At 37.0% G+C, this 19,050-nt stretch overlaps 1 protein-coding gene and 1 pseudogene across 1 annotated transcript in view; both read right to left on the bottom strand.

Annotated features, from left to right (window-relative positions):
- The window catches only part of LOC100713787 (phospholipid-transporting ATPase ABCA3-like), a 135,349-nt gene that overhangs the window by 64,657 nt on the left and 51,642 nt on the right, over positions 1 to 19,050 (bottom strand). The window contains exons 13-14 of the mRNA XM_063226643.1: positions 8,631 to 8,760; positions 145 to 299 (exon numbers count right to left, since the gene is read on the bottom strand). Coding sequence (XP_063082713.1) covers positions 145 to 299; positions 8,631 to 8,760 — 285 coding nt within the window. The remainder of the gene's footprint in view (positions 1 to 144; positions 300 to 8,630; positions 8,761 to 19,050) is intronic.
- On the bottom strand, positions 2,655 to 3,176 carry LOC111753956 (BRCA2 and CDKN1A-interacting protein-like; annotated as a pseudogene).

The raw sequence follows: 19,050 nt of genomic DNA, 5'->3' as shown, positions 1-19,050 counted from the left end.
GCAGTGGTTTATTCCCTTTCTCACTATGTTTAAAGAAAAATGCATCAAAATACATTTCTTAACTTTACAAGAATAAAGGTATTAATAGTTGGTAATCTACTGGAATGTGGATAGACTGGGAAAAGGAAAACATCTCTGACTCACTATACAATAAAAATAAAGGTGTTCTGATACTGTCAAGTAATCAAACAACAGGTTCTGCTGGGGACACATGCCGAAGGATTTCCTGATTTGGTCCATATCCTGTGATACGTCATATCCACTAACATAGGCCTTTCCACTGGTAGCAGGATAGAGACCTAGCATCGAGCAAAAAATAAAATAAAAACAGCTATTGTCAGGGAACATGATAACAATCTCCTCAATACTTCAAATTTGTAATTTATATATGGATTACTCATTAGCATTAGCAATATCTCATACTGAAGAAAATTCCAGAAAATATCTAGTACTATATTTAAGATAATGACAATAGATAGAATTCATGTTTTACTTTTCTGTTTAACTGTGTGTTTTAATTTTTAGTGAGTGTAAGTGCCAAATACAACAAAAACATGAGTGTGATAAGACATCCAGCATTATCATCATAAAGCATTTATGAATTCTGTCATAATCTGTGCACTGCCTTAGACTGAAACTTTTCTAAAACATGAAAGTCCAATCATGTGGTAACTGCTTAAATTAAATGGGGGAAACTATCACTAAAGGCTTGATAAACAATACATTTTTTCCGTTTAAAGTCAGAGGTTCCTTTTTGTTGCCTGGGCTGTTTGAACTGGTGGACTGTTGGGAGCTGTTGGGGTTGGAAATTGACCACACATGCAGGGTTAGGGCATGGCCCTCTCAAGAACAGCAAGTACACAGGGCAAGCCATGTGAAGAAGTTGCTTCAGCCCAGAGAACACCTAGCCTCAAGACAATCTGAACAGTGGGTGGTTAGGACAATGGGATGTCACATGACCTTTAGTTGCTAAAAGGTGTAAATAAATGCCTCTATGATGAAGGAACAGTTTTCCTCTCATCAGGAGAGGAAGTTCTCCACCTGACCCCAGTTTTTGACTCTTTTTCTCATTGTCTCACCATCCTTTCCCCGGGAAAACAACTGGAACTGTGTGGGTCATGGCAGTGGACTCAAGCAATCCTGTTGCCTCAGCCTCCAAGTAGCTGGGACTACAACCACCAGGTACCACACCCTGTTCATTAGTCCTATTTTATTTTAATTAATTTGTTTGTTTAGGGTACCAGGAATTGAACTCAGGACCTCCTGCTTGCCAGGTAGGCTTGCCAGTTAGGTGATTCACCACTGAGCTAATCCCTGGGCGTAGTCCTATAAATGTGTTCACTGTAACAAAAGTGACCATATGTGCTAAATTATTCCTGTTGTTCTGGAGTCTGTCTATTTTCACATTCGTTGAAGAATTTTTCTTTTTCTTTTTTAGGGGGAGAAGGGTAGGGGCCACTATGTATTTCATGTTGGCCTTGAACTTACTATGTACTCAGGCTGGCATTGAAAGTGTCCTGCCTCTGCCTCTTGAATATTGCAGAGTTTTCATTTTAAACAAGTTATTCTAACCCTAGTTGCTTTAAAGCAAAACTGACAGTTTACTACTTTGACTTCTAGATTCTGTCATGGTCTCTTCATTTGTCATTTAAATAATCTGAATTTTTGTTTTTTTTGTCTTGGCCAGTCTAGTTAAAATTTTGTCAGTTTTATCGGTATTTCTAAGGACTAATTTTTGCTTTCATTAATTTCCTCTAGTGTTTTCAATATGTCTTATGTTATTAATTTGTACTCTATTATTTCTTTTCTTCTATTTGCTTTAGGTTCATTTATTTATGTATTTTTTGGTACCAGGAATCAAACTCAACCTCAAATTTGCCAGGTAGGTGCTTTCACTGCTAACTCCCGGGCAGATTTAGGTTTAGATTGGTTTTTTGTTAAGTGTCTCAAGGTATGAAATTGTTGATGTATTTGAGAACTTTTTGCTTAAACATAGGCATTTACAACTGTAACTTTTCTTTAAGCATCCCTTTAGCTGCATCACATTAGTTTGGTACATTGTCTTCATTTTCATTCATCTCAACGTATTTCTTAATATCCTTTGTGATGTTGTTTTGCATTGTTATTTTGGAGTATGTTAATATTCACAAATTTTTGAATATCACAATTTTTTAAATATAAAAAATAGAAGTTTTATTGAGTTCTTAAATTCCTATTCCATTTTTTTGTTTTATTGGAAGTTTTTAATTAACCATTCATAATTTGTCCAAAATGTTTTAAAAAGACATTTTATAAAGTGTCACAGACACATGGAATAGAAGCCTACTTTTTGTTGAGGACTTTAATCTGAATAAAGCTATAAGCTTTAAAAAATCTTCACTGGGTTTTGTTTTATAAAAACAAGCCCATCACTGTCCATGGAAAATGGCCTACACCCATAGATGTTCTTTCAGTTTATCCATGATTTCACTCATCTTGTCACCTGGAATTGACATCACAGTTCACAAGAGCTTCATTGGTACATCAATCCAAAGACTCCCTGCCTTTCAGACAAGTGTCACCCTCCTCTTGCATTGAACAGTTGAATTTCAGAACTGCCTTTTTGTGCTAGGTGCTATGTTAGCTGCTAGCCAGTAGCCATACTTGAAGAACTCCTAGAAAAATCCTTCCTCTGCATTTGCTAACATTAACTCATCCTTCCTTTGGCTACTCCATTCTTTTTAGAATTGGTTTTTCCTACTTCCACAAATATGTTACTAATGAGAACATGGAGGAAGCATTTCCCACATGGCTTATTAGTTTTGTGTGCTTCTGCTAGTTCTTTCCTTTCTTTCAGTTAAATTTAAAAGGCTTATGAAACTAAAAATCTCATCTTCATCCACATCATCATCACTGACTTCTGAAACATTCATTTGCTTAATCACACTCCCAACATGGTTCTGTTGAATTAAGAGATCTGGTAGTTCTGCAGCATTCACAGGAACCTTTAGGAAAAGTTGCTGTAGTAATTTCTTAATTCCATAATAGTTATCTGAGATGGAATAAGCTTCAAATTCAACATACACTTTCTTGTCAATGACTTTCTCATCTTTGTCTTCTTCTTCATCACTGTCTTCATTGTCTCTATTCTTGTCTTCCACTTCATCTTCTGCCTCTTCCTCTTGCCGTAGAAGCATTCTCCCCACAGCTCTACTTTTTTTTTTTAATTTTGAAAGTAGTGAAAATGCAACAGCACAAGACAGAACAAAGCCAATCGAGACAATGCAGTGAAATTGGTACAGGATTTCACAGTAGGATACTGGGATAGTCGTAATATGTACTATGTTAAATCTCTTTAACTTCACAATAGTTGTCCAGTCAATTAGGTATAGTAAAATCAAACCAAAAATAGAACATTATAAAACCAATTGAGAATACTGAATAGAGCAAAAGAAATATAACAAAACAGTGAAAACAATCCCCCATATTTTCTATACTGCATATGGTCATCCTCCCAAGAGATGCTGAAACATCTATCCCCAGTAGCTATGGGGGGAGGGGGCAGGCGGGGGAAGGGTGCTTGACCCCTTTCAGCCAGCGTGGCAGTAGGCTCACAGGTAATGGTGCTCCTCCAGGCCCAAGCTGCAGGTGCTTACCAAGAGGGCGGGTGAATAAGCTGCCTGAGTCCCTCCATGGCCGGATCTCGGGAGCTCTGTTCTCCTCCTGGCCCATGCCACAGGCCCTTACCAAGAGGGTGGGAGAATAAGCTGCCTGACTCCCTCCATGGTCCCACAGCTCTACTTTTAGACCTGGATGCCATGTTGCTGCTCAAATTCCATAAATTTATTTGCCATTAATTTTTAATTACTCCTTTGTGATAAAAAACTAAACTTATTGTGCCTTCAGTATTTTAAATATATTAAGGCTTATTTCCAGGGGTTACTGTATTTCTGATCCTGGAGAATGTTCCATGTGTAGCTGAGAAGAGTATACATTTTGTTGCTTTGGGTTTGTTCAGATACTTTTAGGTCTCTTTTTTGTATAGCATTGATCTAATCTTTTGTTTGTTGATATTTTGTCTAGTTCTATTCTTTATTGAAAGCAAGGCATTGCTCTTTCCAATCATGACTTTTAAATTTATCTATTTTTCTTTTAAATTTTGTACTTTTCTCTTTTGCATACTTTGGTGCTCTGTTGTTAGGTGTGCTTATAATTGTTCTAACTTCCTGATAAGCTGACTCTTTTGTCATTATAAAAATATATTTCTTTGTTTTTAGGAAGACTTTTTGTTTGAAAGTCTGTTTAGTCTGATGTCTGTACCATTCCAGATTTTTGCAGTTTTTTCCACACAATATTTCTTTTTCCATCCTTTATTTTTAATGTTTGTACCTTTGAATCTATGTCTCTTCTAGATAGCATGGAGTTGGATCTATTTTTTCATCCAATCTCACAATTTCTGTTTTTTGTACAGACTAATATTCATATTTAATGTAATTTTTTACACAGCTGGAGTTGTATTTGTAACTTGTTTTCTAGCTAATGCCTTTGATATTTTGTATCTTTGTCATTGCTTTTTTACATTAAGTAAATATTGTCTAGCGTAAAAACATCTTAATTATTTTAATTACTTTTTCACTATATAATTTTGATTTTCTTTATACTTGCTCTGGCACTCATAATATATCAGAACCTACATTTCAAGTTTGTACGAACTCCAAAAAACTATGTCTAAATAGGCAAGGCAGATCTACCAGTGATGGATTCTTACAGGTTTTATTTATGAAACGAATGTCTTCATTTCATGTTCATTTTTGAAAGACAGATGTGAGCCTGTTGGTTGACAATTTTTCTTTTAACATTTTGAGTGTGTCACCCCACTTAATTCTGGCCTTGTTTCTAATAAGTCAGCCTTTAGTTTTATTAGGTGCTCTGTTGCACGTCATTTTTCTTTTGTTGCTTTCAATGTTTCTCCTTGTTTTTCAGACTTACTATTATAATATGTCTGGGCTTGCCCTCTTTACAGTTATTGTATTTTAGGTTTATTGAGTTTCTTGAATATGTAGACTAATATTTTCAGAAAATTTAGGTATTTTCAACTATTATTTTTCTAGAATACATTTTTTTGCTTCACTTTCTACTCCCCTTTTAGCACTCACACTATACAAATATTTGATAATGTAAAGAAATCCAGCATTCTCTCACACTGTTAATTTTTCCCATTATTGAGACTGCATAATCTCTATCTGTAACATATGTAACCAGCAGAGACCATGGGCTTGTGTAAAGGCAACATGGCATGGAATTTGGGTTCAGGCAGGGAGTGCAATAAGATTTTTTGTCCTGAACAAAAAGAAATGTGTCTCTTTTATAGGGATAGAGAGAAGGCAGGGGATGTTAAGTGGAAAGATCCCAGTCAACATCTGTGGTTACATTTTTCTGGCAATCTTGCATCTCAGTGGGTGAAATCCTTTGAAGAGTCTGTTGTTTTTGAGTATCTTCAGATGTCTCCAGGACCTGAGATCTTTCTTGTCCTATCTTCTTTCCTGTGTTTGCGGATGAAAACCTTAGGTGCTGAGCTGAGTTCCCTACAGAATAGTGCTTCTGCTGGCAAGCAGGCTAGGGGCTGGGAGAGGTCATGCCAGGTTGAAGACTTACACTATCAGTGTGTCTTTAAGTTCACTGATTCTTTCTTTTGCCAGTTCACACCTTCTGTTAATTCTCTTTGATGAATTTTTCTCCTTGGTTATTATACTGACTCTAGACTTTTCACTTGATTCTTTTATAGGATACTTGTCTATCTGTTGGACTTTTTTTTCTATTTGTTGAGATCCTGTCTCATGTCTTCATTTACTTCAAATTACTTAAACTATTTGTTACAGATATTTTAGTATCTTTGTACAAAATATCTGAAATCTGGTACCTCTTTTAGGAATTCACTATTGCCTGATATTTCCTCATTGTGTGAGCCATGCAGTTTTTCTGTGTCACAATTTTTTTGAAAACTGAGTTATTTTATGACATATTTTAGCAACACTTTGTAGTAACTTTGGATACCAATTCTACTTAACCATCCATCATCAAGGGTTGTTTTTGTTGTTATTTGTAGCAAACTGGTCTGCAGTAGAGAACCAGCCCACTCCAGTCTTTCTCCACCCACAGTGCTACTTGTAGGGACCTAGTCCTTCTAGTTTGTCACCTTGACCAGGGAATGATGAGGGTGAAAAACAGACATAGCTACTTTAGTATGTGGGCAGCCAGGGGGCTTTTGCCTCTAGTAGGCAGAGGAGCCCTAAGCATCTGATCTAGCCTGCTTTTATTCATTCAAACATGGGTACAAGCAATGAAAGTAACACATGATTCTTTGCCTTCCATTATCCATTAGTATATACCTGGGTAAACAACTTGATGGCAGTTATATTAACAAAGGACTAAGCCAATTAGGCCTCAACTTTCCTCTGGTCTCCACAGTCATTGGCTTGCTTATGTGTTCTGTGAGTTGGCTAAACTATTTTAGTAAATTCTATTTCCTCTGAAATGCAAAGTATTGGCATTATACCTTGGAGGAGATAGCCTTTCACTACTGGTTTAAGTGACAGCAATTTTATCACGGCTCTCTTTTGCTGTCTCTTACCTCTGCCTCATTTTGGTATTATAGCCAGCAATTAACTAGCCTCAATATGAGATGATTACTCTGTCATTTTCAACAATGGCCTGCAACTACTCAGCAGTCTGATACAGGGCATATATATATTTATATTTGTTTTTTTGAGTCAGGGTTTTACCACTCAATTTAGGCTGGCCTTGAATTCACTTTGTAGCCCAGGCTGGCCTTGAATTTCCCAGTGATCTTCCCTCATTCTCTGGAGTGCTTGGGATTATAGTGGTGTGCCACATCCCAAGGTGTAGTTTTAAAAGCACATCTTTGTTATCCTCCCGCCCCTAAAGAGGAAAACAAAGATGTGCTTTTTCAAACTGGTATAGGGGAAAGGAGAAAAGAAGGGAAAAGGAAAAAGATATAAATTTTTTCATATATATACATAAGATAGCTAAGATAATTATACCACTAGTTTTAGTACTGCTTGGAAAAGAATAGATAGTACACATAGGATTAGATCAATTTTGCATGTTTATATCTGGTAATCCTAGCATCTCTTTTGAAAACAATATGCAATATAGCAATCATTTTTAAATTCCTACTATCTTATTTTGAAAGCCTATATTGTTATTGTTTTGGTTTTTTGTTGATATTGTCTCTTTTGCTGTTTTTCTTTTTTATATTTTTTCTTTAAAATAAAAAAAGAAAAATAACAAAAACACAAGACAAAACAAAAGCATGTTTGAAGTTTGTTCTGATTTCAGGAGCGCTCTTGTCAGTGTCTCCTAGTTCTCATTTACATTGCTGCTCTCAAAAGCAGGTATTTCTTTTAAGGATACTATTAGCCTTGGTCTTCCCTCTTTCTCTTTAAAGCCGCATCTCTGGAGCTCCCTGGATAAAATCTCTTAAGTTTTTTTTTTTCCTGCTGCTTTCTCTCCTTTTCTCTGCACTCCCAAGTGGGTAGCACTACCTTCTGTTCTTCTTAGACAGCCTCTCCCAATGGAGGTCCTCTGTCCTAGGAGCGGGCTTGGACATGGGGAGTTGGGGTCCAGTATTACTATCCTGTTATATCTGAAGAGATCTTCTATTGGTGGGCAGGAGATAGGTGGAGGAATGGAGTCTCTAATATCTTGGATGTATTCATTAAGACTTTATATTTTTTAACTGAAGTTGAGAAGATGAAAAATTTTGGTAATCTACCCCTTCCGGTGAAATAATACCACTTCTGCTTGGCAGCTGAGGAGAGAGGAAGCTGTCTTTTTGGTTATACTCATCCAGAGTGGAAACTACCAGCAAGTAGAGTTGGGGAATGTGATAAACAGAGGAGAATGTGGCTCAAATGTCAGTTTAGAAGATTTTATTAGTTTTATTGATTTCCTTGAATACATGTTTATAAATTTGATGTTTGCCCATAAAAATATTTTCAGAGATTTTAAATGGTTCTGTTTTTTTTGGGAGGGGGCCTATTAGTTTTTGCTAGCTTACCTTGTTTCACTGGGGGGAGGAGTAGGCCCATTGACATAAAAGAAGAATATTGATATTTTTGAATAATATTTAATAAATTATAAATAAATATTTATACATAGTAATTTTTAAGTTGTTTCTCATATTTATAGACAATTTCATCATTTCTGGTACTCTTGATTTCTTGAGTTTCAGTCTGGAATAATATCCTTTATGTCTGAAAATCTCCAGCTCTGTATTTTTCTTTTTTGTGGTACTGGGTATTAAACCAAGAACTTTGTGCATGCTAGGTAAGCACTCTACCATTAGGCTATACCCCACAGTCCTTGATGCTCTATAACTTGATACATATATTTTAAGAATTATTGTCTTCTTTTTGGATTACCTTTTACCATTAATATAATTCCTCCTCCCCCAAAATACTTATTTTTAAAATTTTATAATTACTTGCAAATTTAAAAGGAAAGTGGATTATTAAACTATGTATCACTTCAACGACTATAATTGATACATGAGAGGATACACAAAAATATTATTATTCTATCTATAGTCTCTGGGTGAGGACAACTTCTGAACAATACTGAATACCAACCTGAGAGAATGGATAGAGTAGTGGATTTTCCTGCTCCATTATGTCCTAGAAGAACGGTGATCTGTCCCTCATATAAATTCAAAGACAAGTCCTTTACAGCTACTTTGGTAGTATTATTCTTTTTGAATACCTGTGGGAGGAAACATAAACACTAGCTACATATCATAATGATTTTGGAAGAACAACATGCATATAAACCATCTGATACAAGGAAATAAAGTATAAAAAGATGAAACTGTGAAGCGCAAAAATTTGAAGACATGATGTTTTAGATTTTCACACTACATCTACAAATTTTGTTTCAGTCTTGAAGCCAACAATGCCACAAATATTCTGAAATGACTTTCCTTTAATTTGGAGAAATTCCAAACATTCACTTGAAATTTCTTATGTGTAGACTATCAGTGCTTCTGTTTAGGATGCAAAAAGTTGGAAAAAAACATAATTTCCACTCTAGCAACTAGTATAAGCTCAGTAATTTACAAAATCATAACTTTTCTCAAGTTTATCAGGTAAGTATTGTTTCCAGGCAACCAACCAACTCTGAAATTTAAGAAAAGATAGATACCTTCAAGGGGATAGATACAAGAATACCATTTGCTTCCTTGGAGCAGACATGATGCTATAAAGCTTGTAAGAAGATTTTGGTAAAATTTTTAATATAAGTAAGGTGAAAATAGTTTATGAAAAGTGATACATAACTGGAAGACTTAGGATACAAGACCATGTCTTTCAGAATTAAAGCAAATATTCATTTCAGTACAACCCACTGAAGATGGTGAATAAAGGTAAATACCTTTTGTAACAGAAAAGAAAATGCTATTTTATTTTTTACTCCAAATCCTGGTGTTTTCTTTCTAGGTATCTTCACTGTATCTTTCTTCTAGGTCTAAGCATCAGGCTTATGTATCAAACTCTTTACTGTATATGAACTCTTTACTGAGAGGAATGTCTAAAGTTCCTAGGTTCCAAATGGAACTCCTAATTGCCCAAACCCTCACTTATTATCTGATCAGTCAACTACCCATAGAAACCTTGATCTTCCTTTAATGTCTCTGATGTCCCTAAATTGTTCCACTAGCTATCATTTCTTTATGCCACAAAACTAACATCCACGTTTCCTCCTTTTCCCTCAGTCACACATCAATCCATAGCAAGTCTTTTCAGTTTTAACTCCAAAATATATTTTTAATCATTGTATCTCCACTGTCATCAGCCGAGTTCACTCTGCCATAATATTTGAGTTGAGCTATAATATAAGTCTCCAATTTGTCTTTTTTCATTCAACCTTACTCCTAAGGAGTCTTTTCAAAACACAATTGGAACATATCTCTCTCTTTCATAAAGGCATATAATGATTTCTTGTAATTTAAGAATGAAATCCAGACTCTCCAATGGCCTAAAAATTCACCAGCATGATTTATGTTATGACTTTAGCTCTAAATTCATTTAAAATAACTATTCCTTCTGGTTTTTTGTTTGTTTTTGTTATTTGAGGCACAGTCTCACCTTATAGTTTAGGCTGGTCCCAAACTAGTTAGTCCATGCCAGCCTTGAACTCACAGAAGTCCTCTTTCCTCATCTGCCTGAGTGTTGGGATTACAGGTGTGCAACCACATCTGGTGAAAGTAATTGTTTTTCTCTATTCTTATATAACTTTTATTTTCTTTTTGCTTCTTAACATAGGAAACTTCTGTCCATCTTAGGGCTTTGAATTTTTTTTTTCTGTTTGAATTTAAGTCCCTAATTTTTCAAGTATCTGACTCATTCTTGTCATTGTGGTCTCAGCTACAAAGTCACTGTTACAGATTTGAGTTCCAAGAAAGCACTTCTCTGACGGTTAGAATGTTAAGAAGTTTTAGTGTTTGGTGACAGAATGTAAGAAGTTTTATTGCTTGGTGTTGGGTATCAGACTTGGGGCCTTGCACATACTGAGCATGCACTTCACCACTGAACTACATTCCCAGCCTAGGATGTAGGAAATTGTTTAAAGGAGTGCTCTCATGACCAAGGGCCAGAAATACGACTGGGTGGAGGTTGAAGACAACCTACAGTGTAGTTACTCCAAGGCATCAGGAGACTCCATGAAAATTTGTCATCCACAAAGTTCTGTCAAGTGGAAGGACAAGGCTTTGATGTCTCCATGTTGAGCAATCGCTGAATTTAGATTGCCCTAAAGACAAGGGCACAACGTGATTCTTTTCAGCTTCAGAAATTACAAAGGTGACAGATGTGTTATGTTAGCTGAAGCTAAGAGTAAGGTGACACCCTCTATAATTACAGAGACCAGAGGGTGACATCTGCACAGTGTAGGTATCCAAGTGGATTGTGTGGGAGCCAAATGTATTCTTTTCTGTTAGTACTATGATAAAGCCATCTTACATACTTTCTGATGATCAAAGTCAAGTCAAGAATGTTGACTATTCTTTCTGACTGCTGGTCTCTTGGATGTGTTCAGAGTGCTTAGGCAGCAATAATTTTATTCAGAGAGACTCCTGGTATGCCTTTGAGTATCAAGATCTCCCAGATACCATGTATGGAATCATAGGAAGTCAGAATTTCTCAAATGTATCATTGATAGTACTGGTAAGCAATTTCCAAATTGTGTTTTCTACTGGTTGGAGACAGAGCACATAAAACAGCCATTGATTCAGTGTGGACACTGCATCCTGCAGAATGACACCTTATTCCCACAAATTATTCTCTTTCGGAAGTTACCTCATATGCCTTTAGCCAGACATCTCATTATTCTCTTGTGGTTGGCATTTTCTGTATATATGTGATAGACCAATGCATCTCATGGTTGTAACTTTATTGCTATGCTTTCTTTGCTGCAAAGTCATTCCCCTGGTTTGGTGTGATACTTCGTTAGATCCCATATAAGTGGACCAAATACTCCTTGTCTTAGGATGCAGGGGATAGGGTTGGCTGTGTGAAACAAGCTAAGCTTTGTAAGTAGGGAAGGCAAAAACATATCTGTAATAAATTTTAATTCCTTTCAAGATGAAGCTCCTCACAGGATGAAGAGGGTACAGTGTACTCATCTAGTTACTGAGTGGCTGGCTTGTCTCCTTAAGGAATGATACTTACTACTGAGCTTTGGTGCTCAATGGTTTGTCTCTGGTGAATTTTAATGTGATTTACAAAGATCTTCACACTTATATTCCCATAGTTCCATTACATGTCTCCGTCCTAAAATTTCTTGTCCCCAGTCTTCTAGTATTTCTTCTTCTAGACCCCTGAACTAATTGTGCAGAACATCTGCCACTGTCTTTGAGGTAAGTGGTGTAGGGCTACTTTACACAAAGTAGATGACCAAATCTGAAGATCTGTGCTTTAAGAAGAGCCCTTCTTTAGTTTTTCAAGGCTATCACTATTTGGGGCACAATTGTAGCTGCCAACAATTTCTGGCTTTCACTCATATACCCAACTGAACTACTTGTGTACTAAAACCAAGCTTTTTTCCCTCTGTGAGTTGGTTAAGATGGAGTCCTGCATTTCCAAAACTGAGGGACCTGTGGGAGATGCACTGACACAATTGTGGCAGATGGCATGAGAATCTGGACTTTCTGCTTACACAGATTACTCATGTTCTTTCATTCCATTCATGTACAGTCACTAAGGTTCTACGTTCCATAATGGACTGCTGCTGTCCTTGCCTGTCCTTAATGATTTGGTGGGTCCAGTGGAATTTAACTCCTGATGGTTAGGTGTGAACACATGGCTAGTTAGTGTCCCATGATTAGTTACTTCCTCTTTTGTTAACAGCATGACAGTGGATATTTTTGAAGATGTTCTATTTCCGGTGTCAATGACATAGTCTTGATCTAGGAACCTAGAAGACTACATTGTTACTCTCCCATTGAGGCTTAATCATAAAAGCAACATGATATATTTATATATTTCAGCATGATACCTTGAATACCGGAAGACTTGCTGAGTTTTAACACCCAAGTATCAGAACTGCTTGCAAGTCTATATCTGTTGCAAAGCCTTTTCCTGATCTGGATTCCACTCAAAGTTTGGAGATTTAGTGTCACTTGATATAGTATCGGATCAGTATTTCAACATATAGAATATATCTCTTTCAAAACCCAAAGTGGGAATAGCCATGTGGGCAGGAAGGGGGACCAAGAAGCAAACTTGCTTTCCTGTGAACCAGCAGCAGCCATGCAAGCTGGGAGGTGAACCACGAGGCCAACCAGCCTTTCCATGAGCCAGTAGCAGTCGTGGGCCAGGAGGAGAACCAAGAAGCCAACTTGACACCCCATGAGCCAGCGGCAGTCATAGGTAGGAAAGAGAACCAAGAAGCCAATCCATACTCCCATGAGCCAGCCAGCGCGTGGGCTAGGAGACCAAAAGGGCTCCACTCCCTACACCCTTTCCCCTGTAAGCAACTAGCTGATTCAGAGGAACACAGGCTAAAATGTGAGATAATGGCAACTGAAGTAAAGGGACAACCTGGTACTTGTGTTATCTGAGTGACTTTGTGGTCTGAGGATCTAATTAGAGGATGATAATATGCAACATGGCAACTATGGGTGATTTTCTTGTCTTGTTTATGAAATTCAATATTGTTCTCACTTTTGTTTTGTTCTGCTTTATTGCTTTATTTTACTCCCCTTTAAAATTAAAAAAAAAACTCAAGAAACAAAACATGAAACATAAAAAAACCCCCAAAGCAGTCTACCAGGCATTATTATTCTTTTTTTGATAGTGAGAGGTATAAAATGCAATAATTTGTCCCTTATTTTGGAAAGGAAGTCCTAAGCTAGAATGATATTTTGTAAGATGAATAACCGGTCTGGGTCTCTTCAGATTATATTAAGATAGGGAAACAAAAAGTTTTTATAACTTTAGACAATAAGTAAATATATACTGCTGTTTGTTTATTACAAATGAATAAAAAAACTTTGGTAGTCATTTCTGATAGTGACAGAAACACAGGTCCCCACCCCACCCCCACAAATCAGTGGTCCTATCTCATGTCCTTCAATTGTGTCAAAGCCCCATCTGATATAATAACTACAAATGAATTTGAGTCTGATAGATTCACTTAGTCTTCAAAATCCATCTGGATGCATTGGGTTTATTTTTTTATTTTTGTAAGCACCAAAGTGCTGAATTAAAAGAACTGTTTACATTCTTTAAAGGTAGCACTAATATCTGCCATTCCCCCCAGAATAAGATACGCTTTTGATTTACTATCTTGAGAAGTAGAGATAAGAAGTTTCAAAAGATCTCACTTGGCCTTTCATAGTGTCTTGGTTATGTTTCTTTTGTTGCTGAGACAAAATACCTGACACCCAAAATTAAAGAAGGAAAGGTTTATTTAGCTCACAGTTTGTGGAGCTTTTAGTCTGTAATCAGTTGGATCTCAGGCAGGGTAGTATATCTGAGAGGCAACAGTTTATGGCAGCAGAACACAGCAAAAGCAACAAGAGCAAAAAGGGGAGGAGAGCAAGAGAGGACTCTTTCTGTTCCTTATATTGTATGTAGGCTATTCACCCTAAGATGAGTAAAACACTTAAACCCATAATCCCAGCACTAGACAACAAATCAATCACAAACTCTAGATTCAGCCACCTCCAAAAAGTACTATCCTGTGACTGCATGAGGCTTTGGGGGGACATCTAGACACAAACCATAACATTCTGTCCTTGGCTGGTCAAAGATTCATGTGGATGTCTTTATGCAAAAGACATTTAGTCCATGTCCAAGAGTTGCCAAAGTTCTAACAGTTTCAGCATTGCTGAAAAGAAGTCTTGAGTCCCAGCTAAGATTTGAGGCAAACCCTTAACTGTGGGTCCTGTACAAATGAAAAGAAATTTAAATACTTCCAACATTCAGTGGCACCAGAGAGATATTTCCATCCCAAAAGTTACAAACAGGCAAACAATTCGGACCAAATTAAGTCCAAAATCCAGGAGGATAAGCAATAACTCCTGTAGTTCCATGTGCAACATCTGAGGCAATCTGTAACAAGCTGTGAGCTCCAAAGGGCTTGGTTGACTCCACCCCTATGGGTACTTTTGGTGGTTATAGCTCCCACAGCTTCTGTCTTGGGTTCACTTTGCACCTTCTTTGCAGATTTTCTCAGATAATCCATGTTCCTACCTTCTCCAAACTTCTGGAGTCTCCATGGAATCTTTGGCTTCACCCTCAATAGGGCTGTAGTCATCTGAAAGTGTGGTTGAGATCAGAAGATACACTTCAAAGAAGTTCACTCATGTATGTGACTAGAAATTTGGTGCAGATTTTTTGGAGGGAGTGGTTAGACCATCCTATGTGGGCCACTCTTCAGTCATTTAGGTAACTACTTAAATAGTCTCACAATAATGGCAACTCATTTCCATCAGAAGTGACCAACCTAGACCATGATCAGAACTAAATGCCTTTCAAGACTTATCCTTGGAAAGCAATCTTGTGACTTTTGAAGTTTTGATTGGTCATACAAGTCAGCCTTATTTCAAGACACAAAAACCTGGAGGTGTGAGTCACTGCAGGTCATCTTCAAGGCTGTCTACTACATCTTGTGACATAATTCAGGTTCTTTTTTTTAATTGTTAAAGTGCATGGGTTGTCTGGTGGGGCAGAGGCCACTGAATTATATTCAAAATGAAGGGAGGGAAAAATACAACTTCTTAATAGGAAAGAGTGGGCCATTTCTGTAGGATGAGAATTCAAGAGATAATACTCAAGGCTTTTGACTCCTAGACTTCCCATTCTATGTCTCAGCACCATTCCTTCCCAGTCAGTGTCCTGGAGTGTTATAGAAGATCTGTCTTTAGTGATCCCATATTTTTAAAAAAATTGTATTTTAAGGAGAACAAAACAAAACAGAACAGAACAAAGCAGATCAGAACAAAACAGTGCAATAAACACAACATTTCAAAACAAGGTAACAGGAAATCAACAGTGGCTACCATAATGTCCCTTGTTTTCTTCAAAATAGTTGTCCATATCTTCACATATAATGTATTCAAATAAGACAAAATAGTATAAAACCAATCAAAACAAAAGAATGAAAGCATTACAGGCCTCCAAAACCAGACAATAGGAAAATCAACAATCGCTACTATAATGTCTCTTATTTTCTTCAAAATAGCTGTCCATATCTTTTCACAAATTGAAATTAAATAGTACAAAACAGACTAAAGCCAATCAAAGCAAAGAATAAAAGCATTACTGGACTTCACAACAAGATGATAGGAAATCAGCAATGGGTACCATAATGTCTTGTTTTCTTTTTTTATTTTTAAGCTTTTTTTTTTTTTTGTTTAGAGAAACATAATAGAAAATGGGCAGAAAATAGTACATACTTTCAAAGAAAAGAAACAGTAATAAATCACTAGTTGATATATACATATTATCCCCCCACAAATAATTGTTCAAGATACAAAAGTGGAACATATAAATGGAAATTCAACTGGTGAGACTGCAAACTATTCTGTTCAACTTCCAACAAAAACTACGTAATATGAGTATCAATCCTATACACTTACCCCTGTATGCATTTATCCGTATCTTCATTTATGTTGAGAGCTAACAAAACTTATTAGATTAAAATCAGTCTGAACAAAGATTAATAATATTGCTGGATTTCACATCATAACACTCTGGAATCAGCACTGGGTACTGCAGTGCCCCTTTATTTCCTTCAAAGTATTTGTTCATTTCATCATGTATCTTAAGATCAGTTCTCAAAAACTGTTTATAGGTTTTATGCAAGCATGAGTCTTAATATGTATTTCTATCCTTTCTATATTAGAGGGAGAAACAGAACAAAGGAGGACAGAACTAAACATATTCCTATAGACACATAAAACTAAAAAGACATATAAAACTGCTGTATAAGGAGTTCTACCATGGTTACTGTGCTGTTTCTTATCATCAACTGAATTGGCTATATCATCAAATAAAGTATAATTGAACATATCAGTACATAACAGAATTAACAGAAATACAACTTTGTAGATAGTATAGAGCTACAAAAACAGGTAGTAATCAAATTAGAATGGATATCGTGGTGAATCATTGTCATTTTCAGTATAGTTGTCTATACTCAACTTGATACCAGCAAACTAATAGTTTTGATTAAAATCTGTCAATAATAAGCAGTATTCAAACAAGTCAGATTTAACTAAGATCAGTCATGATACAATAGTATAAGTCATACAGGGATCCTGATTGAGTTAATAGGAAACTAAAGATGACCACTGTGCTGTGTCCTGATATCTTTGGGTCAGCTGTCTGTGCCCTAAGATTCAGTACTTGTATACAAACTAGGATAGAACAAGTTCCAACCAAGCAGAGTGGTGTGAGTAATAAGGGTATTAATTCCTGATACACTATTAGCTATATCTTCTGCTGTTTTTTTTGAAGACTATTCCTCCCTTTACTCCCCCAGATGAACTGTGTATTTTCGGGTCTCCCCATCACTCATGGTTTTATATTGGGGGGGGGGGAAACCTGCTATTTACCTAAGTATTTCTGTACTTTCTCACTTTTGGGTTGGATTTCTAGTTATATTTTTTCATTTATTAAAGCCTGTCTGTTCAGCCTATCCATAAATACTGGCCCAGTTACCCCTATTACTCTCTGGTTCCCTATCTCTTCAACTTCCGTTTTCTCATATTTGATTTTGGTCTATATAACCTTCTTCAGGCTAATTATATTTCCTATAAAGAGTCTCTCAGTGTACCCTACCTCTTGATCCACTCTGCCTGCGATTCTCTTTTTTCCCTTAATATAGGCCATCTATATGAGAAATTATATCCAACCTTCTTTGCCTCATTTCTGTTGTGCTCTTTTTCTGTCATTTTGTCTGTTTGTCTTTTTCATTTCACTTTCTGCTTCATTCATTGTGGGCTCTCTGCCATTGTTTCTGGTATTCTGGTACTTTTCTCTCTCTTTAGAATGTCCTTCAGTATTTTCTGTAGAGTTGGATTGGTGGTTGCGAATTCCACCCAGTTCCTCTTTATCTTGGAAGCACCTTGTTTCTTAATTTCTACAGACAATTGTTCAGGACATATCAATCCTGGAAGGAGGTTACTGTCTTTCAAGGCTTAGATTATTTCGCCCCACGCTCTTCTCGATTTGATGGTTTGTGCTGAGAAGTCTGCTGTAATTCTGATGGGTGTTCCCTTGTAAGTGATTTGTTTCTTGCCTCTGACAGCTTTTAATATTGTGTTCTTACATTGGATTTTTGGAATCTTGATTATTACATGCCTAAGTGTAGTTCTGTTTTGATTCTAGGTGGCTGGAGTTCTGTATGCCTCATACATCTGAGCACCTTTCCCTTTTCCTATGTTTGGGAAGTTTTCCCTCATTATTTCTATGAATAGCCTTTGTAGTTTCTTTGTTTTTATCCCTGCTTCTTCTCTCACATTCTTTATTCTTAAGTTATAGATTCTTTTGTCATCTTCTAGCCTTTGTATTGTTACTGCTTGTTTCCTTGTTATTTTAAACAGTTTTTCCTTTCACGCTCCCACATTACAAATCTGTCCTCCAGTTCAGATAATCTATCCTTAGTTTCTTTCAAGCTGTTATGCCAGCTTTAATAGAGTTTTTAGTTTCCTAGTAATCTCTTTGAACCTGCTTCATGTATTCTATGTTTTCTCTATTTTTTCCATCAAACAATTCTCCCCTTTTTTTCTGTTCTTCCATTCCACCATCTGTTTTTTCTTGGGAGGTGCTTAGCATTTCTTTAACTGTTCTACTTATATCTTGCTTTACTTGGTTAAATACTTCACTTTTGAACTCGTCTATGAGGTCCCAGAGATATTGCTTTATGTCTATTGGTGCCTGCCTGATATTGCATGTTTTTTGTCCTCATTCTCCTTTGCATTTACCTTTCCTGAATCAGTGTTCTCAGGACTGGGGACCGAGGACTCTTTCTTGTTGCCTTCTCTTCTCATATTTTTTGTTCCTTCCATACAGGCATGTAGAGGAGGCCCAGTTTCTTTGTCGGTTACAGTTTGTTTGAATCACACTGGCTAGGTGTTCCCACCTACTGCAGTGTACTAGGAAGACACAGACCGGGGCAGCCTATGCTGGGCCTGCCCCTCCAGGTCAGTCAATCTGCTGAAGGCTTCACTGCATTAGGGTGCACTGCCAGGCACAGGGACCTGGTTTGGGCTAGCCTACTGGGTCTTAGTCTGCGGCATCACCCAGGTGAAGTGCTCCCCACCAATCCCACTTGAGAATGGAATATGTGATTGAAGTCACTGCAGTGCCCTGTTCTGGCCAGTCTTTAGCTATTTCATTTGTAGCACCGGAATTGCATTTCCGATTGTTTTCTCTCAGCTTAGTTCATTCCTGGGTCGGCAGTGTATATCTCCCTCTGCTCAGGACTTCCCACACCGCACCATATCTGGAATCTAAGCTGGCTATCTCAGAGAGCCTCTGTAGCTGCTAT

Source organism: Cavia porcellus, unplaced genomic scaffold (assembly GCF_034190915.1).
Source record: "Cavia porcellus strain 051 isolate PalLab524CR breed Dunkin Hartley unplaced genomic scaffold, mCavPor4.1 scaffold_16, whole genome shotgun sequence".
Classification (NCBI taxonomy): Eukaryota; Metazoa; Chordata; class Mammalia; order Rodentia; family Caviidae; genus Cavia; species Cavia porcellus.
The sequence above is the reverse complement of the archived record's forward strand: the minus strand, read 5'-3'. Positions and strand labels throughout refer to the sequence as shown.